This window comes from Daphnia magna, linkage group LG1 (assembly GCF_020631705.1).
Source record: "Daphnia magna isolate NIES linkage group LG1, ASM2063170v1.1, whole genome shotgun sequence".
Lineage (NCBI taxonomy): Eukaryota > Metazoa > Arthropoda > Branchiopoda > Diplostraca > Daphniidae > Daphnia > Daphnia magna.
In genome coordinates, this window is record NC_059182.1 from 7,670,256 (window position 1) to 7,687,107 (window position 16,852).

Genomic DNA, 16,852 nt, shown 5'->3' on the forward strand with positions numbered 1-16,852 from the left:
TAAATGTCGTTGATAAATACATTCATGAAATGTAATACAAATGGTTTTCTTAATGAACTATGCATTTGCGATTTGCCCTATAAATTTATTCTTTTTTGTGTGAGAAATAACTTTATTGGTTCATTTTATAGTATAATGTAATTTTCTTTACTTCATAATAATTTAAGAACATGGGTGTCGATTTATTGTGCCGCATTTGGAGCAGGTTTACTAGTAAAAGTTGTTTTTTTTTTGCTAGGTGGCGTCCAAAAATGATCGGAAAACAATCGGAGGAAAATTAATCGAAAATCAAATTTTTTCACAGAAAAATTAATCACCGATAATTTTTTTTTAACGATTATCGAGAACTTTCGATAATCGCCCGAAAAATAATCGAACGGCAAGTCTGCCTATACCCATCACTACAATTTGCTATTCACTTTAAGAAACAACATATTCTCAAAGTTGGCATCCGACAACCTATTTCTAGTTGGTCGGAAGATACTTCCGCCAACACTAAACAGACGTTCTACAGATGCCGAAGAAGGCAATGCTGCATTAAACTTCAAAAACATTTCCTTGATTGTTGGATATTTCAGGAGGGATGATGTTTTTGCAGATTGATCAGCTAAAAAGATATCAAGTTCAGACGTTGATGGGATGGAAGATGGCCGATAAAATGACTAAAAAAATTATTTTTTTTGTTTGGACTGGCGTCGCTGTCTTCGCTCACTACTCTACGACAAGAACTAAAAGAATGCAAAATTTATAAATTTATAAAACAAGACTTGAAAGATGAAAAAGAATTTTGGAACCTTGTGGTGGAGTCAGTGGAAAACGTCTCAAACGATAAATTCAGCTTTTCCAGCGTGGCAGTTCTCTCACCTTTCTTAATACAGCTTAGTTTAAATTTTGGATGCACCATTGCAGCTAAACACAGATCTTCTTCGTTGAAGCAATGTGCAAATCGAACATTCAAAGCGGAGATAATGGATGAAATGAACGCTTTGCAATTTACAATTCCAGTCTTTCTTCTAAGAGACTCCATCTTGTTCATCAAAATAGTCAGAGTTGGCAGTAAATATCCAATTAAGACTTTCTTGTCCGCCTGTAAAACGTCCAAGGCCTCGGTCAGCGGCCGCATAATTTTGACGTATTCACGAATATAGTCTTCTTCTGCAGGCCGAAAGTATGGCACATTGAAATGGGTGAACACATCCTTTAAGTCACTTTTCCTAGTGTTGATGAAAATTCGGAATCTATCGACAGCATCGAAGAAAGAGTTCCAACGAGTCTCGTTGTGAATCACAAATAGTCCGTTCAGTTTTTTTACTATTTCATCAGAAGCCTTTGTACTTCGACCTTGCTTGTTCCAGATTTGTTTTATTTTTGATTCAGTTGATTCCTTGAGATTTTTAAGTGAAGCATCAATCTGTTTATAGACATCTTTAGTTGCAATCAGATTGAGGGTGTGTGATGCACTTCTTCTTTGAGGTGGCAGGGAATATATCACATCAAAAACTCTTTTATCCAGTATAGTTGTAATCTTCAAAAAATTTTCTATTGCCTGATCTTCCATATCTCGGATTTCTTGTTCTGCTTCAGATTCTTATTGATGTTGATCTTCCTCAAACTCGCTGTCAGAGATCTCACTTTTCTGCGTTTCTCCATCTATTGGATCTTCAAGCTGTGATGAAAGAATATTTGAAGAAGTTGCGTGGCAAAAAGGCGTGGCAAAAAGGCGAAACGCCTTTACAACGTTGCTGCCACTGTCAGTTACAGTGGCAGTGATCTTGGCAGTAATATCAAATTCTTCGTGAATAGCTTCAACCAGTTTAGCTAGGACTTCATAATTACATTGACCAATAACACGACGAATTGCAAGACAAGCAGATACTCTTTCTAAGTCGTTGTTTATCCAATGCATAGTTACTCCGAGAAAGGATTTTCTTTTTGTCGACCAGCAATCTGCTGTTGTGCAGATGTAACGAACTTGCGAGAGCTGCAACAGAAATTCTCTCTTTTTGGCAATATATGCCTTTGAAATTAGATTACGATAGAACGCTCGACTTCGGACACGCAGCTTCGGACAAAGTCGGTTAATAAACTTGCAAAAAAAATTTCTTCGCGTATGATAAACAGGCAAAACAGCATCGCAAATGTTGTCCTATAAGAAATTTACAACATTAGTACCAAAGTATTTTTATATTATATGAAATGAGATACGTACTACTAGATAGGAATCAAGCAAAGCTTGTGTTAAGGCCCTTGGATATTCTTAGATGGCGATTTTTAAGGAAAAAGTACCCCTACCGCAAACCGAAAGTTTCTGCCGCGTTACTGCGGTGCGGTACTAAAAAAAAAGTAAGACCGCGGTAGAACCCGGCGGTAGTACCGCAGTACCGCAGTAATAATGCGGTATTTAAGTCACCGCGGTAGTTCCAACACTGTATGATTCTGAATAACCAAAAAAAAATCATATAAATGGATAAGTTTTTAAGCAAAAAGTGTGTCAACTAAATTAGTATCATTTCATTGACAACAGTGACAAATAGGCAGCTATATTAAACTGGAACTACTTACCAATATCGCTTCGTCAAGTTCTTCTTGAGTTCTGATTTGTTTAAATTTAAGGGAGCTTGAGTTAATGATGTGATCATCGAGTTTACTTTGTATCACTTTGTTCTTTTGTTCCTGCCAATAATGACAGCTTGGGACTCGGCATCTTTTTCTTTCCATGAAGCCATGAAATCAGAGAGATATGACGGATGTTTTTTCTGAAGTTATTAAAAGCAAAAAGGTTACTAAATATTATTACATCATTTTTAAAATGGATGCAAAGAATTAAATAAGAAACATACTGATTTATGCCTTTTGGCATTGAACACTGAGTTGTTGGTGATTGACAAATACTGGGTTTTCCATTTTTGCCATACTTGGTCTTATTCTTATGGCATAACAAACACTTGACCTTAAATCCCCTCCCACCCTTCTGGTCATGAATAAATTCAAAGAACAGGGCTGGAAGTTTAATGCTGTAAGTCAAGATGGACTGACTTGAAGAAGCACCTTTACCAGAGTTACCACAAAATTCTTCTTCATTTAACCTGAAAATGTTTTCAAAATTTATAATAACGTTATTAAAATTGAAATGCAAATCAATAATTTAAAAAGGAACTTACCCAGTTTCACAATCAGAATCGCCAGAATTTGAGTATGAGTCAATGTCAATCTCCTTTTCTAGTTCAACTCTTTCACGGGAACTACTTCCCCTACTTTTCGTTGGCTTAGGTGGCATCGTTCCACCATAGTTTCTGTTTAAAAGGCACTCAGTTTAACCTACATGATTTCTACGACACTTCCGAGGGGGCTTTTGGTGCAAGCTGTTACCTACGAGTGGAATGCGAAAAGGAAGTGGACGTAAAGTTCATATTTGCTAAGTCAAGAGATGCGCCAATAAAAGACCTTTCAATCCCGCGGTTGGAATTACAAGCAGCAGTGTTAGCAACACGAATTGCTTCGGCAATTAAAACAGAATTGAGATTGCCAATCAACTAGACTCAGTTTTGAACTGACTCGGAGGTAGTACTGAAGTGATTAAATTCCGAACATCGGCGCTACTCTCAATTCGTTCATCATAGAATTTATGAAATCACAGAAGCTTCGAAGAAGGAGGATTGGAAGTTTATACTGGGGCGTGATAATCCAGCTGACGATTGTAGCCGTGGACTATGCCCAGAGCAGTTCAATAACCAACATCGATGGCTCAACGGACCAACATTCCTGAAGTATCCAGAAGAGCTTTGGTCTAAACATGATTACCGGCGGAAACCGACATCAGACGACCTGGAGCTAATAAAAAAAAGGGTAAAATTTACAACTAAAGTCAGTCCCCAAGCGAACTGATCATCAGTTTAATCAACACAATATCAAGCTTGGAAGAACTCGTCACAGCCGTTATTGCCGTTAAAAGAAGCACCGACAAAGCGAGTATTGAGGTTCGAGAAAAAACTAACATCGTTGCAGAAAGAGACGAGTCGTTACAAACCGCCATACAGAAAATGCAAAAATCTGTTTTAAAGATGATATGAAAGCGCTGACAGCAAGTAAACCATTGAAAGGGGCATCAAGGCTGCTAAAACTAACACCTTATATGAACGATAATAACATCATACGAGTAGGTGGACGGTTGGAAAATGCATCAGAGCCATATGATACGCGGCATCCCATTGTGCTGGATCCCGATCACCATTTGACCTCTCTCATTATCACGGAAGCCCATATAAATCCGGTCCATGCAGGAGTAGAGTTAACTTTGGTGGAAGAGCGTGGGAAGTACCGGCCATTGAAAGGAAGACGAACGATAAAAAGAATAGTGAAGAAATGTGTAGAATGTAAGACACAACGAGCGCGACCAACACCACCGATCATGGCTCCATTACCGATATCCAGACTCGATCCGTTCCAGCCAGCCTTCACAAACGTTGAAGTGGATTTCTTTGGGCCCTATTCGGTCGTCATTGGTCGGAGAAGGGAAGAGAGGTGGGCATGCCTATAAACATGCCTAACGACGCGAGCACTGCATTTAGAAATGGTATACAAAATGGATACGGACTCATTTATAATGGCGTCCATTAGATTTTCGCGCTTCCGATGCATATCACCGGCTCACGTGTACAGCGATAACGGAATGGACATCACGGCGGGAGAAAAAGAACTTCGCGCCAGATTTGACAACTTAATCATATGCCAAACAATTTCACAAACTTGCGGGGTTGTCCCGAAAAAAGCTCTAAATAAACGATATCCCATACTACGGCTCCCAGTCAAATTATGGCCAGTAATATTATGGCCAAGATTCCAAAATATTTCACTCGATGTCATTACTGAAAATTAACAGGAAACGAACTGATGATAGTACGTCGTCTGCTAAGTTGTTGCCAGATGTGATAAAAAAAATGAAAAAATATTTTTTTAAATTCAACATCTCTAAAACTAAAGAAATGTAAGCGTAAGTATTTTTTTTAATAAACTTTAATTTTTAATAACGTAATACCGAAAAAAAAGTTTGTTTTTTATTAACTTGTTGTGGGTTTTGCGAAACATCAAAACATGTATACTTGCAAACTTTTGCTCGAAACTGAAAACGCAACCCATGCAAACTCGATCAGTAAGTGATAAATTGGCAAAAGTACAGCAAAAGTTTGTTCTCCAGATGAACTTACGCCTGTAAACATAGTCTTGCGCCTTAAAATTAATCCAAACTATAATTTGTGCTATTGCAAGAACAGCAAAACCCTCTTGTTTTCTACTTTTGCTTCGAGCAATCCGGCTCATGTTTTTCTCGAAAAATTGTTTCAGGAAGGTACCATTGAAGGTACTACTCAACCTAAAACTATCTACGACGCACATGAATTCTTTAAACCATTCTCGTTGGGTGTATTTCGTAATGTGTTCAACGAATTGAAAAGCTCAACTGGTCTGTTATGTAAGTATTTGGCTTGTAATTTTTTTAGTATTTGAATTACATTTATCTTAATTAATTCAGTGCGGAAGCGACAAGCTGAAGTGACTGCCTCAAATGAGTCTAGCAGCAGCAGTAGAGGTGTAACAAAAGTTGCCAAGTTAAACGAAGAAGAAGGTGCTACTGCTTTTGTCAATCTGGACTCGAGGTTTAATAATATTAATCAACCAATCGTCGTCTCTGTTTACAAAGACCATGTAACAGAGCAAGAAAAAGTCATCATCCTCTGCGTCCTCCCAAACGGCGCCGACGAAATTCGTTTTCGTTTAATTGGTTCCGGACCTGGGACAATGTTTGCGGTTATAGAATACGCTTGGCCCCCCCATAGCCTATGAAATGGAGGCGTTATTCGGAGAGGAAATAAAAAAAGCAGAGATGGCAATTTGTGATCCCAAAATTCTGGCTTTGAAAGATGATCTGAAGTTTATTCGACAGCACAAGGCTCAAGCTCCCAAAGGCTCCATCGATATCAACCTTCCCATCCCAGTCCAAACAGCAGCAAACACCATTAAGCATGAAGGAAAGACGAGGAAAGATGGCAGCCAGGCCATTCTTGTTGAATTAACTGCCTACCAATCCAGCTACACAGTAAGACCAGAAGACGAAAAAATTGTGTTCAAAACATCAGATGTTTGATTCCCTTCTTGAGTCTCTCATATTTGCAGTCTACATGTTCATTTGAACATATATGATAATAAACAACATTGACAGGTATCTCTTGTGTTAGTAATAAGTTTTACCGCAGCTCCCCGGCCATGAGAACAATTCTGAATGAACGTGCCGTATCAGACAAGGTCCTAGTGACAGTGTTCGCTGAAGTTCCAGCGTTGTTAAATGGCAGACCTCTCACACATGTGAGTACAGATCCTCACGACGCTAACCCGTTAACGCCGAACCACGTCTTGGCCCAACCTCACCAGCATTGTCCACCTGACAACGAAAATTCATTTGAGGAAAACGCACGGAAACGGTGGAGGCAAGCTCAGTTTATCGTTCAGCAGTACTGGAAACGCTGAAAGAGTATATCCCAACTTTAATGGAACGAAGAAAATGGTTCCGTGAAAATTGAAATGCTAGAGTGGGCGATCGTGTGCTAATTGTAATTGTTGACGAAAACACAAAGTGAGGAGAATGGCCAATTGGAACGATCACTAAAGTGTATCCAAATAGCGCCGGAAATGTCCGGCAAGCTAGCATTAAAACATCTATGACCGAATATAAAAGACCCGTTACCAAACTCTGCTTAATTTCAGAATCTCCAAAGGACTGATCGCAGCTGCTGGGCCTCCCGGGGCTGTTAAGTACTAGACTTCAGGCTGCAACAGGAATATGTGGCAACAACGTGAAAGCGAGGCAGAGGAAGAAAAATCAGCAAACGACAAGAGACAAGGACGATAGCAGAATCTGGATGTTCGTGACTTTTCTACGCGTGCTAATTTTTACGGCTGTTTGCTTGATCCTGTTATCTAGTGAACGTAATATACTCGTGAAGATCACTATAAACATCGCGCAGTTAATTGTCATCCTGCGGTGTGTAACACTTCGCCTTTTGATGATGATGATGCTGAAAATTTTTGCAACATTGACATTTATGGTAACTATATTTTCAAGAAATCTTTTTGATGGTGTCTAATATTGCCAAAATAAATCATTTTTTCATGATTACGTGTAGAAGAATATCCTACTCCTACTCCTTCAGCGGATAGTCTGGCCCCAATTGTCTCAGCAGCATTGCCATCTTTCCCTGTTCTTCCATCTACTGGAGTCACGGAATCCCTTATGAGACCGAGCCCTTCAGTTCCGCGACGAAAATCTCCTTTACAAGAATTTTATTTTAATGGGAAGAATGGGTAAAAATTCGATGAAAAAGTCTTGAGAAAGCCGAGAGGACCTGATGCAAATGAGGTCACTTTGGCTTTTTTTTTACAAACAGCTAGGGCTACGAAGACGCAAAAGGACTTAAATAAAAGAGCTACGTTAGTTCTACCTGTAGCCTAATTTTCAGATTTTTTTTCTTTTTATTCACCGATTTTAGAGTAGGTTAAAAAACGAAATTATGGAAATCCCCTTTTTGCGGCAATACGGCATCGGAGTTGCCGAATTCTTAGAACTGGGAGAAAAACTTAATTTTAATTATTTTATCCCTGAGAGATTTTACTTTGGTAAAGATGGAAGGCTATGCCGTGGTTTATGGGCCCCAAACTGTTTTTTGTTTCCCTGGGGGTTCCAGCCGTTCTGTGATTGGCTGAAATTGAGGGGAATTATCGCGTGTAAACTGGGGAACTTTTCGTTTTCGTTTATTTTTTATTCGATTCGCCGTATTAAACTACGTGGCTGGGCAAATTTTCAATTCTATTGGTGTTTTTCTTCATTTTATATATTTATTATTCGGTCGAAATTCAAATTTGTATGGTTCCCGCCGGTTTGTGATTGGCTGCAAATTGGGCAGAATTATCGCGGGTAAACTGGGGAACTTTTCGTTTTCATTTATTTTTTATTTGATTAGCCGTATTAAACTACGTGTCTGGGCAAATTTTCAAGTCTGTTGGTGTTTTTGTTCATTTTAAACTTTTATTTTGTGTTTGTTTACAAATGTCGTAGGCGGCGATCGTTTGTCCGGCCCACGCAGCCCCACATAATCTCGAAGGCCGACACCCAGTGGCGTTTTTTTAGATAGAGTAAATAGTTATGCTTAATGTTGATCAGCTTATAACTGTAATTAATTGTGATTTTATAAGACATATTACAAGCCATATGTATATGAATCAGTGTATCGTATTCGAAAAAAAAACGAGTATTTTTTAAAATACAAATACTATATTTTAAAATACTCGTCCTTCAAAATACATTTTTTCTCCCAAAACCTCAAATACCAAATAAAATAAAATACAAATACAAATACAAATACAAAATACTTTTTTCCTTTATGGAGCAGTTGGACATCCTACGTTGCACATTCTCCGCAAATGCGAAAATCAAATTTGTGTCCAATCTGTGGTACGCTGTCTACAGCGTCTTATGGGAAAACCAACCATTTCACTTTTAAAATATTGTTTTCTTCTCTATAACTATGTTTTACCTCCCTATATTTTAACCGTTGTTTACCGCGGCTTGGGCTCTAGAAGTCTAGATCCAATTAATGTAGCACAAACAACGTTTGTTGCACACAGACTACTTAAAACCACTACTTCAATGTCCATTGACTTTTTGACAACACCCTTGGACATTATCACGCGTTTTTTTTTCCTTCAAGTACAAAACAAGCGGTTGCGGGTGAAAAGGGAGAGTGGTTATCTCTTCGCATAGATGAGTCGCCCGCTCCTTGGACAACGCTGCAACCGTGGTGAAGAAGCTATCGGGAGAAGTCCACTAAGCAAGATATCAAGATATGCAGTCTGGAAGGGGAATAATTCACGTGACGGTATAAAACGACGAATCTGCGTTAGATGAGTCTCCATCGGGTGAACTCCCAGAGCTGGGCTCCGTTAGAGGAGTTCCCTGAGTTCCCTGGAGGTCTTCAGACGCTTCTCCAAGTCTAGGTAAATTGTTATTCCTTTTTTGGTTTTAGTTAATACATTGTTTAGTTTAAGTCATCTTTTGTTGTATTATTTCGTGTTTGTGCAAATACAACATTCGTGTGACACTATTCCAAAGTTTTGACACCGGCCTTGGTTACTATTACTGATAGTTCTTCAAGTGAATGAAGTGCTATTGCAATTACAGCACGGCATTCCCATAACATCTATAAAAAAATCGTTTAAAAAAGAAATAGAACAATGATAATTGCTGAATCGATTGACAGCGTAATCTGTGGGAAAAGTCTATCTTTGCTTTCCAGTGTGTTTTCATGTCAAATATTTGATTGAAATATTTGCTATAATAGCTTCCGGTTTTTTAGAAAGCAGGGTATAGGATTGTTAAGATTGCTGGTACATAAAGTGCTTCTACGTACGAGAAGAGAGAAGTCTCATCCCAAATCAACCATACTTGAGGCATTTTATTGTAAGAAAACGGAGAAGTGGGGAACCGACATCTCTTGTATAAATCGCTAAAATGCAGACGATGGAAAGTATACATCTTACGAGGTGTTACTAATAGTCAATTACTAGTGTTTGAGTCTCCTAGCGTTGTTTAAAAGTTTAAAGAACTTGAAATGCGATGCATTCTTTGTTTACAAGCTGAGTGTGTCCAATATTTATGGGACGACATGAAATAGGGCGTATTCCGTCAACCTTTTCGGTTTGTACATTGCGCCGCCTAGTTTCAAGAGGGTTCAACTTCTGGAACTGTTTTCTCGAAAGGGCTACAGGCGTGATTATACCTACTTCTGTTCTTTGACAGATTTTGTTTTTTATTCGTCGAATGAGTTAAATGTGTTAGAAATGCTGAGGTTTTTAAGTCGCAGAAAAAGCAAGTCGGATAAAGGATTGAGTAATTCAATCAAAAATCCATCACAGGCAACTCAACCAGTGAAACCAAATAAAAATATAATCGTTTGCAAAATCATTGTTCTTGACGGCTCTGACCTAACAATCGAGCTTCATGTAAGAGTTTGCATAATTATACTTTCTTCTACCATTATTGACTTTTGAATTTCCAAAGAAAAAAGCATATGGATCAGAATTGTATGAACAAGTATTTTATTCCCTGGATCTGATCGAGAAGGATTACTTTGGGTTGCAGTATACTGATGTCAACCATGTACAACATTGGCTGGACCCTACTAAAGCAATTAAGAAACAAGTCAGAAGTAAGCTATATTTTTTAACCATATGTTGATAATCTGATAATATATATAATTCTTTCAGTTGGACCCCCTTATACATTACGTTTGAGAGTCAAATTTTACTCATCTGAGCCAAATAGTCTGAGAGAGGAATTAACACGGTAATGTTATCCCATTGTCTGTCTTTGTTAGAAGGTTTTCTAAACCATTTTTCATTACAGTTATCAGTTTTTTCTGCAACTGAAACATGATATTCAGTCAGGCCGCTTAGAGTGCCCATTTGACACTGCAGTCCAGCTTGCTGCTTGCTCTTTACAATGTATTATATCATACATATAGCATGTATTGCTAGAACTTACATGTTTCTTTTTTATGTTCAGCTGAACTTGGAGATTATGACCCAGTGGTTCATACACCAGCATTTGTAAGTGAATTCCGATTTGTCCCTGAACAGACAGAGGACATGGAAATTAAAATAATAGAGGAATACAAAAAAATGAGGTGCTTTTTAATTAAATAGTTTTCCCTGTTAATCATAGTTTTTTTTAATTGCTTGTTGGCATGAATTAAAGGGGACAAAATCCAGCCCAGGCTGAATTAAATTATCTGAACAAAGGAAAGTGGTTGGAAATGTATGGAGTTGATATGCATACAGTTCTGGTATGTAAATTATTATTATTTATTTCTTAGTTTTTTTTATTCTTAACTTCAGTAAGTTTAATGTTTCCTAACATTTCTAAGAATTTTCGTAATGATTTATATAGGGCAAAGATAGCTGTGAATATTCATTAGGGCTTACACCGACTGGAATACTGGTGTTCGAAAATCATCAAAAAATAGGATTGTTTTTCTGGTTGGAAATTTTTTTCCATTTGTGTTTATTGCATTCTAAATGAAATAATTAAATTATGTTTCAGGCCAAAAATCACAAAACTGGATTTTAAAAAGAAAAAACTGTCGGTAATTGTTGTTGAAGATGATGACGAGGGTCGAGAACAGGAACACACATTTGTGTTTAGGTAAGTGGTTTTTTTGGTCTTTTAGGAAGTATAGTTTCATAGTGAAAACTACATAACATTAATTTTATTGTTGTATTGTATTGATTATTTTGTATAAAATGGTTTTTTAGGCTTCATAATGAGAAGGCTGCCAAGCATTTGTGGAAATGCGCTGTTGAACATCATGCGTTCTTTCGTCTTAAAGGACCAGTCAAAGCTCATAACACACGGCAAAATTTTTTTCGTATGGGTTCTCGCTTTCGTTACAGGTTTAAATGCATAAAAAAAATTCCATTTCATCTACAATTCTTTATCCTTACTTTTTCATTTTAAAGCGGGCGCACGGAATATCAAACTACCCAGACTAATCGAGCGCGAAGAAGTGTTCAGTTCGAAAGGCGTCCAAGTCAACGTTACGCCCGTCGCCAGTCACATGTGGTTCGTGAAAGGCAGCAGCGAGATCGACCTGTTGAAGAAGTTCCAGCTAAGAGCCTTCCTTCATCCGCAACAGGAACCTCGCCTATGACTGCCACAGCGTGTCAATCTGAATCAGTCTACAAACCGTTGGCAGATGTTGATCAAGACTTGATCATACTTGATAGTAGTCACGAGGAAAGCACTTTGAGTGCTAGTGCTTCAAATGGCTTAATCGTTGGACTGAGTAAGAGCCCGCAACTCCATGCTCGTTCATTACTAAAATCTCCCGAAGCAGATCATAAGCCTCGTTTCAAAGACCAAAGTCTGGGTGATGATGGTGGATCTGCTTCCGCAGAAGATTTGGAAGAAAACAGATTAGACACTTTGATGAAAATTTTAGCTAAAGAGTCAACATCTGTACAATTAGAGGAAGCGAACGAGAAGGGGAAAATGGAAATGGCCTCACATTTCAAACTTAACACCCTTCTTATAAATATTCCTAATAACCAGACCCACAAATCGAGTAATCAAGGCTCAGCTAAACCACTTGCCCCAGAGCAACTCAAGTGTAATATTTTAAAAGGTAATTTTTATTTTTATGAGTAATGATTGCGGCTATTCAGTGTTAAACGTATATATGTATTCGCATTTTTTTTTTTATCATAGCACGTGCTGATGAAGAACGGAAGAAAGCTCCGACTACGGTGAACTTGGATTTGGGCAGCAATAGCAAGCACACGGACGGGTGCGTGATATAATTCATATTCTTAATGATCTAGATGTCTCAATTTTATGTACTCATGTCTTTCCCAATTTAGAGGTGCCATCGGTTCTGAGTTGAAGCAGTCCAACAGTGGTTCAGTTGGCGGAGTGAAAAATGATTTTTGCAATAATGTCGCAACTTATGTTTCTGTGGTAGGTGTATGTTTAGTAATTTTTAAAAATCGTTGATAAAATATGTCACGGTAATCAGATGTATCTCATGTGAATAGCTTTTAAAATACTAATTTGCACTAATCTTTTAGCCGACATAGGAAAACCTTCCTCGCGTCTAACCCAATTGAAATTTTCAATATTAGTTATACTTTATTTTTGTTTGTTTGTTTTTTTTTTTTTTTTTTTTCATTATTATTTTTTGTTTTTTTTTACATTAGTGCTTTTAGTATTTCCGTTTTCCATGTAATGCCGTATTAATTTGTGATTGTCTGCTTTTTTGTCCTAACTGAAGGGAGGAGACAAATTAACTCTGCCTCTTCATGAGAGTGATAGAACTTCAGATGACTCAGCTGCTGTGATTTTAAACGTTGCAACCCCATCACCAACTTCACCGCAAGTGAATAGCGATCCTAGCCCCATCGAATCTCCTGCAATTTCTGTCACTCTGACTCATTTTCAACAGTCCATTAAAGGGGATCTTGAAAAAAAAACTGTTCCAGAGTCAAATAATCCTTTCAGAAATTCCCCTGCAAGTTCACCTAGATTGAGAACTATGTCATCCAAAAACCCCTTTGTGGTAGATGCTGTTAGCAGCAATCCTTTTTTACTGCGGTTGGCAAGTCCTGACCTCAGTAATCGTGCAGCTTCAGCAGTTGCTTGCGAATCTCCATGTCCTGAGATAACTTCCCAAACGGTAAGCTAGTTAGCTGATGTTTTGCTCCTTTTTCTCATGGACACTGCACACTCATTGTCCACTAGCACCCTTTTGTTCTCATTTTCAATTAGTGACGTAATTATCTTTTATTTACCATTCATACATTTTCTTATATTTTTTAGATGACGGAGCCGTCTGTTGTTGAGGACACACAGGCTGTTGGAGTGCATTCTGATGTAGTCAGCAGCAGTCCAACGCAACTATCCCCATGGCACGTTCCAGAATCAACTATACCCAAGCCATCTTCCATTGTAATGAAGCGAACTGTGGTTACCGAACTTTAATGTTCATGGTTGCAGTTGCTTTATTTGCCCATTGTAAATATCCCTTTCTTTATTCTCCAGATGCTTCAATAATGCCCTTGTCCGGCACGTTTTAAAATCCAAATGACCTCTTATAAGTAATGAACGTTACCGTAACCGTAAGTCTTTTACTATAGTTAACGTGTGGCATATAAGAGAGCGCTACCGTCCTATAGTTTAAACAGCAATAATAATTACCCGTCGCCGTTAGTAAAAGTTAGGCACTTCGTTTGTTCGTAGACTACCCTACGTATGTGTCCTTGGTTGAAACGGTTTGCCATCCATACCTTGTGCACTGGTTCGCCCCTTTTTTTTTTTTTTTTTTTTTTATTCTCTAAACAGTGTCTATTCCTCGTTTACGTTCTGTATGTTAAAAAATATCTTAACCAATTCCGGTTCCGTCCCCATGCTCCTTGAGAGTTTCCTCCATTAACCGTTTGCAGGTTTTTACTTTATCCGTCCAACAGAGGCAATGCGGATCGCGGTTGCTTGCCTGATTCACTTACAGTTGTGTGTGAGACTTCGTATCATACCATATCTGTCAGACAAAAGTTTAATTGTTAAATCGTAGCCTCATTATTGGGTGCATAGTGGTCTGCCATTGCTTATTTTTTTTTATCGTGTTTCATGCCTAAAGCTGGTTCCATTAGCTATTTCTTCAATAATACACTGGAGTTTCTGTATCAAAGGGTGCGTATCTTCTGTGAATGATCAAGTCCGAGGGGTCCCCGACTTTATTTCTCGAGGTTCACCCCTTGAGAAAAAGGGTAGAAATTTAGGAAATTTAGGGAAATCTCGGAAATTTAAGGAAATTACGGAAATAAAAATAAGTGTCCTTAAAACGCCCAATAAAGTTTTTTGGATGATCATTTAGTTAATTTTAACAAATTCAGGTTTATTACAGGTGAATCGCTCGTGGACTGTTGGTAATTTCGTACATATTTTTACAAAACGCCATTATTTGGAAGCATTCTTTTGTTATGTAGCTATATGGCAAGTCTGTAGTCGCTAGATAACAAATATAGACCTTTTTAAGATTGCTCGGTGTAAGCACAGCGAAAAGTCGTGCGGCTAGTCGACTAGTGCGCACCATGGCGGGGGATAGCCGTAACTAGCTGCAGACTTGGCTTGATTCTTCGAATCACCTTGTTGTTCGGCTCTATGTTACTGTAGTCTGCTAGTGTATTAAAAGATAAAAATGTCCGTTTTCAAGTTTCAGTCGTCTCAATTCAATGTCAAAAACACAAAATAGTTGCAACTTCTTCCATGTAAGTTTTTTTCTACAAGTTGCATCCAAAGTCTTCTTCTTTTTTCAATGAGAACTTTGTCACCATCAGAAAACCTATCACATTTAGTGTACTCTGGTATTTTGTAGAACTTCCGTCCTTTTCCTAATTTAGATTGTTGAGTACAAAAACATATAAGACACTTGGCATTAACCATTTCCTAACTTTTCGAGAAATCAACGCAATAGGTTTGACATACAACACAGAGTGCCAGACTACAGTAACATAGAGCCGAACAACAAGGTGATTCGAAGAATCAAGCCAAGTCTGCAGCTAGTTACGGCTATCCCCCGCCATGGTGCGCACTAGTCGACTAGCCGCACGACTTTTCGCTGTGCTTACACCGAGCAATCTTAAAAAGGTCTATAGCAGACGACGTAAAGACTTGAAAATGGCATTATGAAAAATCTAGAATTGGACGTTTTCTGTCTTTTGAGGAAGAATTGACTAAATCTGACGTTTCATATGGTCAATATCCTTAAACAATTAAGATATAACAACTAGGGATCAACCACGAGCCAATCAGGGCACTTTTTTTTCCAATCGGGGTTCACATTTCGGAACATCGGGGCGGGGCTTTCGGGGCTCAACCGGGGTACGTAATCAACGATTCAACCCCGATTGCAACCTATCGATTCATGGTAAAACCTAATCGATCGAGTATTTCGTCCCGATTGCCCCGATTACAACACCGATTATACCTTATTCTGCCCGTCTACCCCAATTTTTTTACAATAAATGGCTCTTGACATTATAAATAAAATAAATGAAATCATTTTCCTTAATTTGATTTCATTTTCTCTTGGTTTATCCGGTGGGTAATAGTAGAAATCGCGGAAATTTAGGGAAAAATACGGGAATTGCGGAAATTTACGGTATTTTGGGAAAAACTAGAAATTACGGAAATTTACGGAAATCACGGAAATAGAAAAAAAAGCAAATCGGAAAATTTCTCGAGGTTCACCCTGGAAAAGAGTCGGCGACCCCTCGACAATAACTTGATGCGCATGGTCTGCTTTAAAGTTCCAGTTTATTCATAAATTCAACTAAAGACAAGACGCCAGTCTTCTTTTGACCACTTTGGACCGTTTTACCAAAAGGAAAAGGGAACGTGAACCAGCATTTTTAAGGCATGACACAATTTTAGATGCTATGCGTCGTTCAAAGCGATGCGAAGCGAAAATTACCGACATGCCCATCGGACGTCTTAATTATTCATCTAAGATGATCTGAATAGTAATGTTAGTACAGAGCTGTGTCAAAATGGAAGAAATAAATTACGGTATTTCATGCTTTTTACCAAAGTCACCAGAAAGCTAGTTGCAGTTAGGTATTGTTGATAAACAGCATCGAATTTACAGATAATGTCTGATCCATTCTCCAGTACCGTTGATTATGGTTAAGATTTGTGTTGGTTAAAATCCAACAATTTTCATTCAGAGCTGTCAACTTTTTTTTTCAAACTCTTCCTTGTTTAAAAACCTGACGACCCAAAGTGATAATTATTTTCTTTAAGGGGCTCCTTTTTTAAAACCGAAATATCGGGTGTTTTAACGGTAAGTCCCACAAACATAGCTTCATGCGCGTTTTGGTGTACGGGAACTGTTGACAAACTTCAACAGTTCCTGTAACTTGGTTGACACGTCCCTCGATGTCAATGATTTCTAATCAACGACGATCCTCGGCTAACTCCAGTGGTGATCAATAGGTATACAAGTCTGTCTATTATTCCATGCAAAAGCTATCTTAACTGGATTTCGGATAGCACGGCGTCTTGAAAATCTGGTTATATGTCAAACCACCGGTCTATCTTCATGTTTATTCCCGTTGCTCAATCCTGAGACCAAGCAGTACAAATTTTAGGAATTCTTTTTTGTTCAGAATCTCGAACGCGCAAAATACATAAGATTGATACAGAATGAGCACAAGGGATATTTAGTTCAAACAAATTCTTCATTTTTAGTTGGTT

At 38.2% G+C, this 16,852-nt stretch overlaps 1 protein-coding gene and 1 pseudogene across 2 annotated transcripts; both read left to right on the plus strand.

Annotated features, from left to right (window-relative positions):
* Window positions 1-5,091: 5,091 nt before the first annotated feature.
* LOC116922695 lies at window positions 5,092-6,188 on the plus strand (annotated as a pseudogene).
* Window positions 6,189-9,607: 3,419 nt separating this feature from the next.
* Window positions 9,608-14,285, plus strand: LOC116922700 (band 4.1-like protein 5). 2 transcript variants are annotated; one of them, XM_045180334.1, is made up of 14 exons: window positions 9,617-10,047; window positions 10,106-10,253; window positions 10,312-10,390; window positions 10,451-10,548; window positions 10,610-10,730; window positions 10,802-10,889; window positions 10,994-11,082; window positions 11,147-11,248; window positions 11,359-11,496; window positions 11,563-12,227; window positions 12,311-12,389; window positions 12,463-12,559; window positions 12,873-13,274; window positions 13,418-14,285. In XM_045180334.1, exons 1-14 carry the CDS (start codon window positions 9,886-9,888, stop codon window positions 13,577-13,579), a joined length of 2,430 nt encoding a protein of 809 aa, XP_045036269.1. In that variant the 5' UTR covers window positions 9,617-9,885; the 3' UTR covers window positions 13,580-14,285. The 2 variants fall into 2 exon arrangements, with proteins under 2 accessions (XP_045036271.1, XP_045036269.1); XM_045180336.1 differs by lacking the exon at window positions 12,873-13,274 and having other exon boundaries at window positions 9,608-10,047.
* Window positions 14,286-16,852: the final 2,567 nt, after the last annotated feature.

Coding starts and splice junctions, on each gene's coding strand:
- LOC116922700 (XM_045180334.1), top strand. CDS start 9,886: ATGCTGAGGTTTTTAAGTCGCAGAAAAAGCAAGTCGGATAAAGGATTG. Junction 12,560..12,872: donor TCGCAACTTATGTTTCTGTG/GTAGGTGTATGT, acceptor TCCTAACTGAAG/GGAGGAGACAAATTAACTCT. Junction 13,275..13,417: donor CTGAGATAACTTCCCAAACG/GTAAGCTAGTTA, acceptor TATATTTTTTAG/ATGACGGAGCCGTCTGTTGT.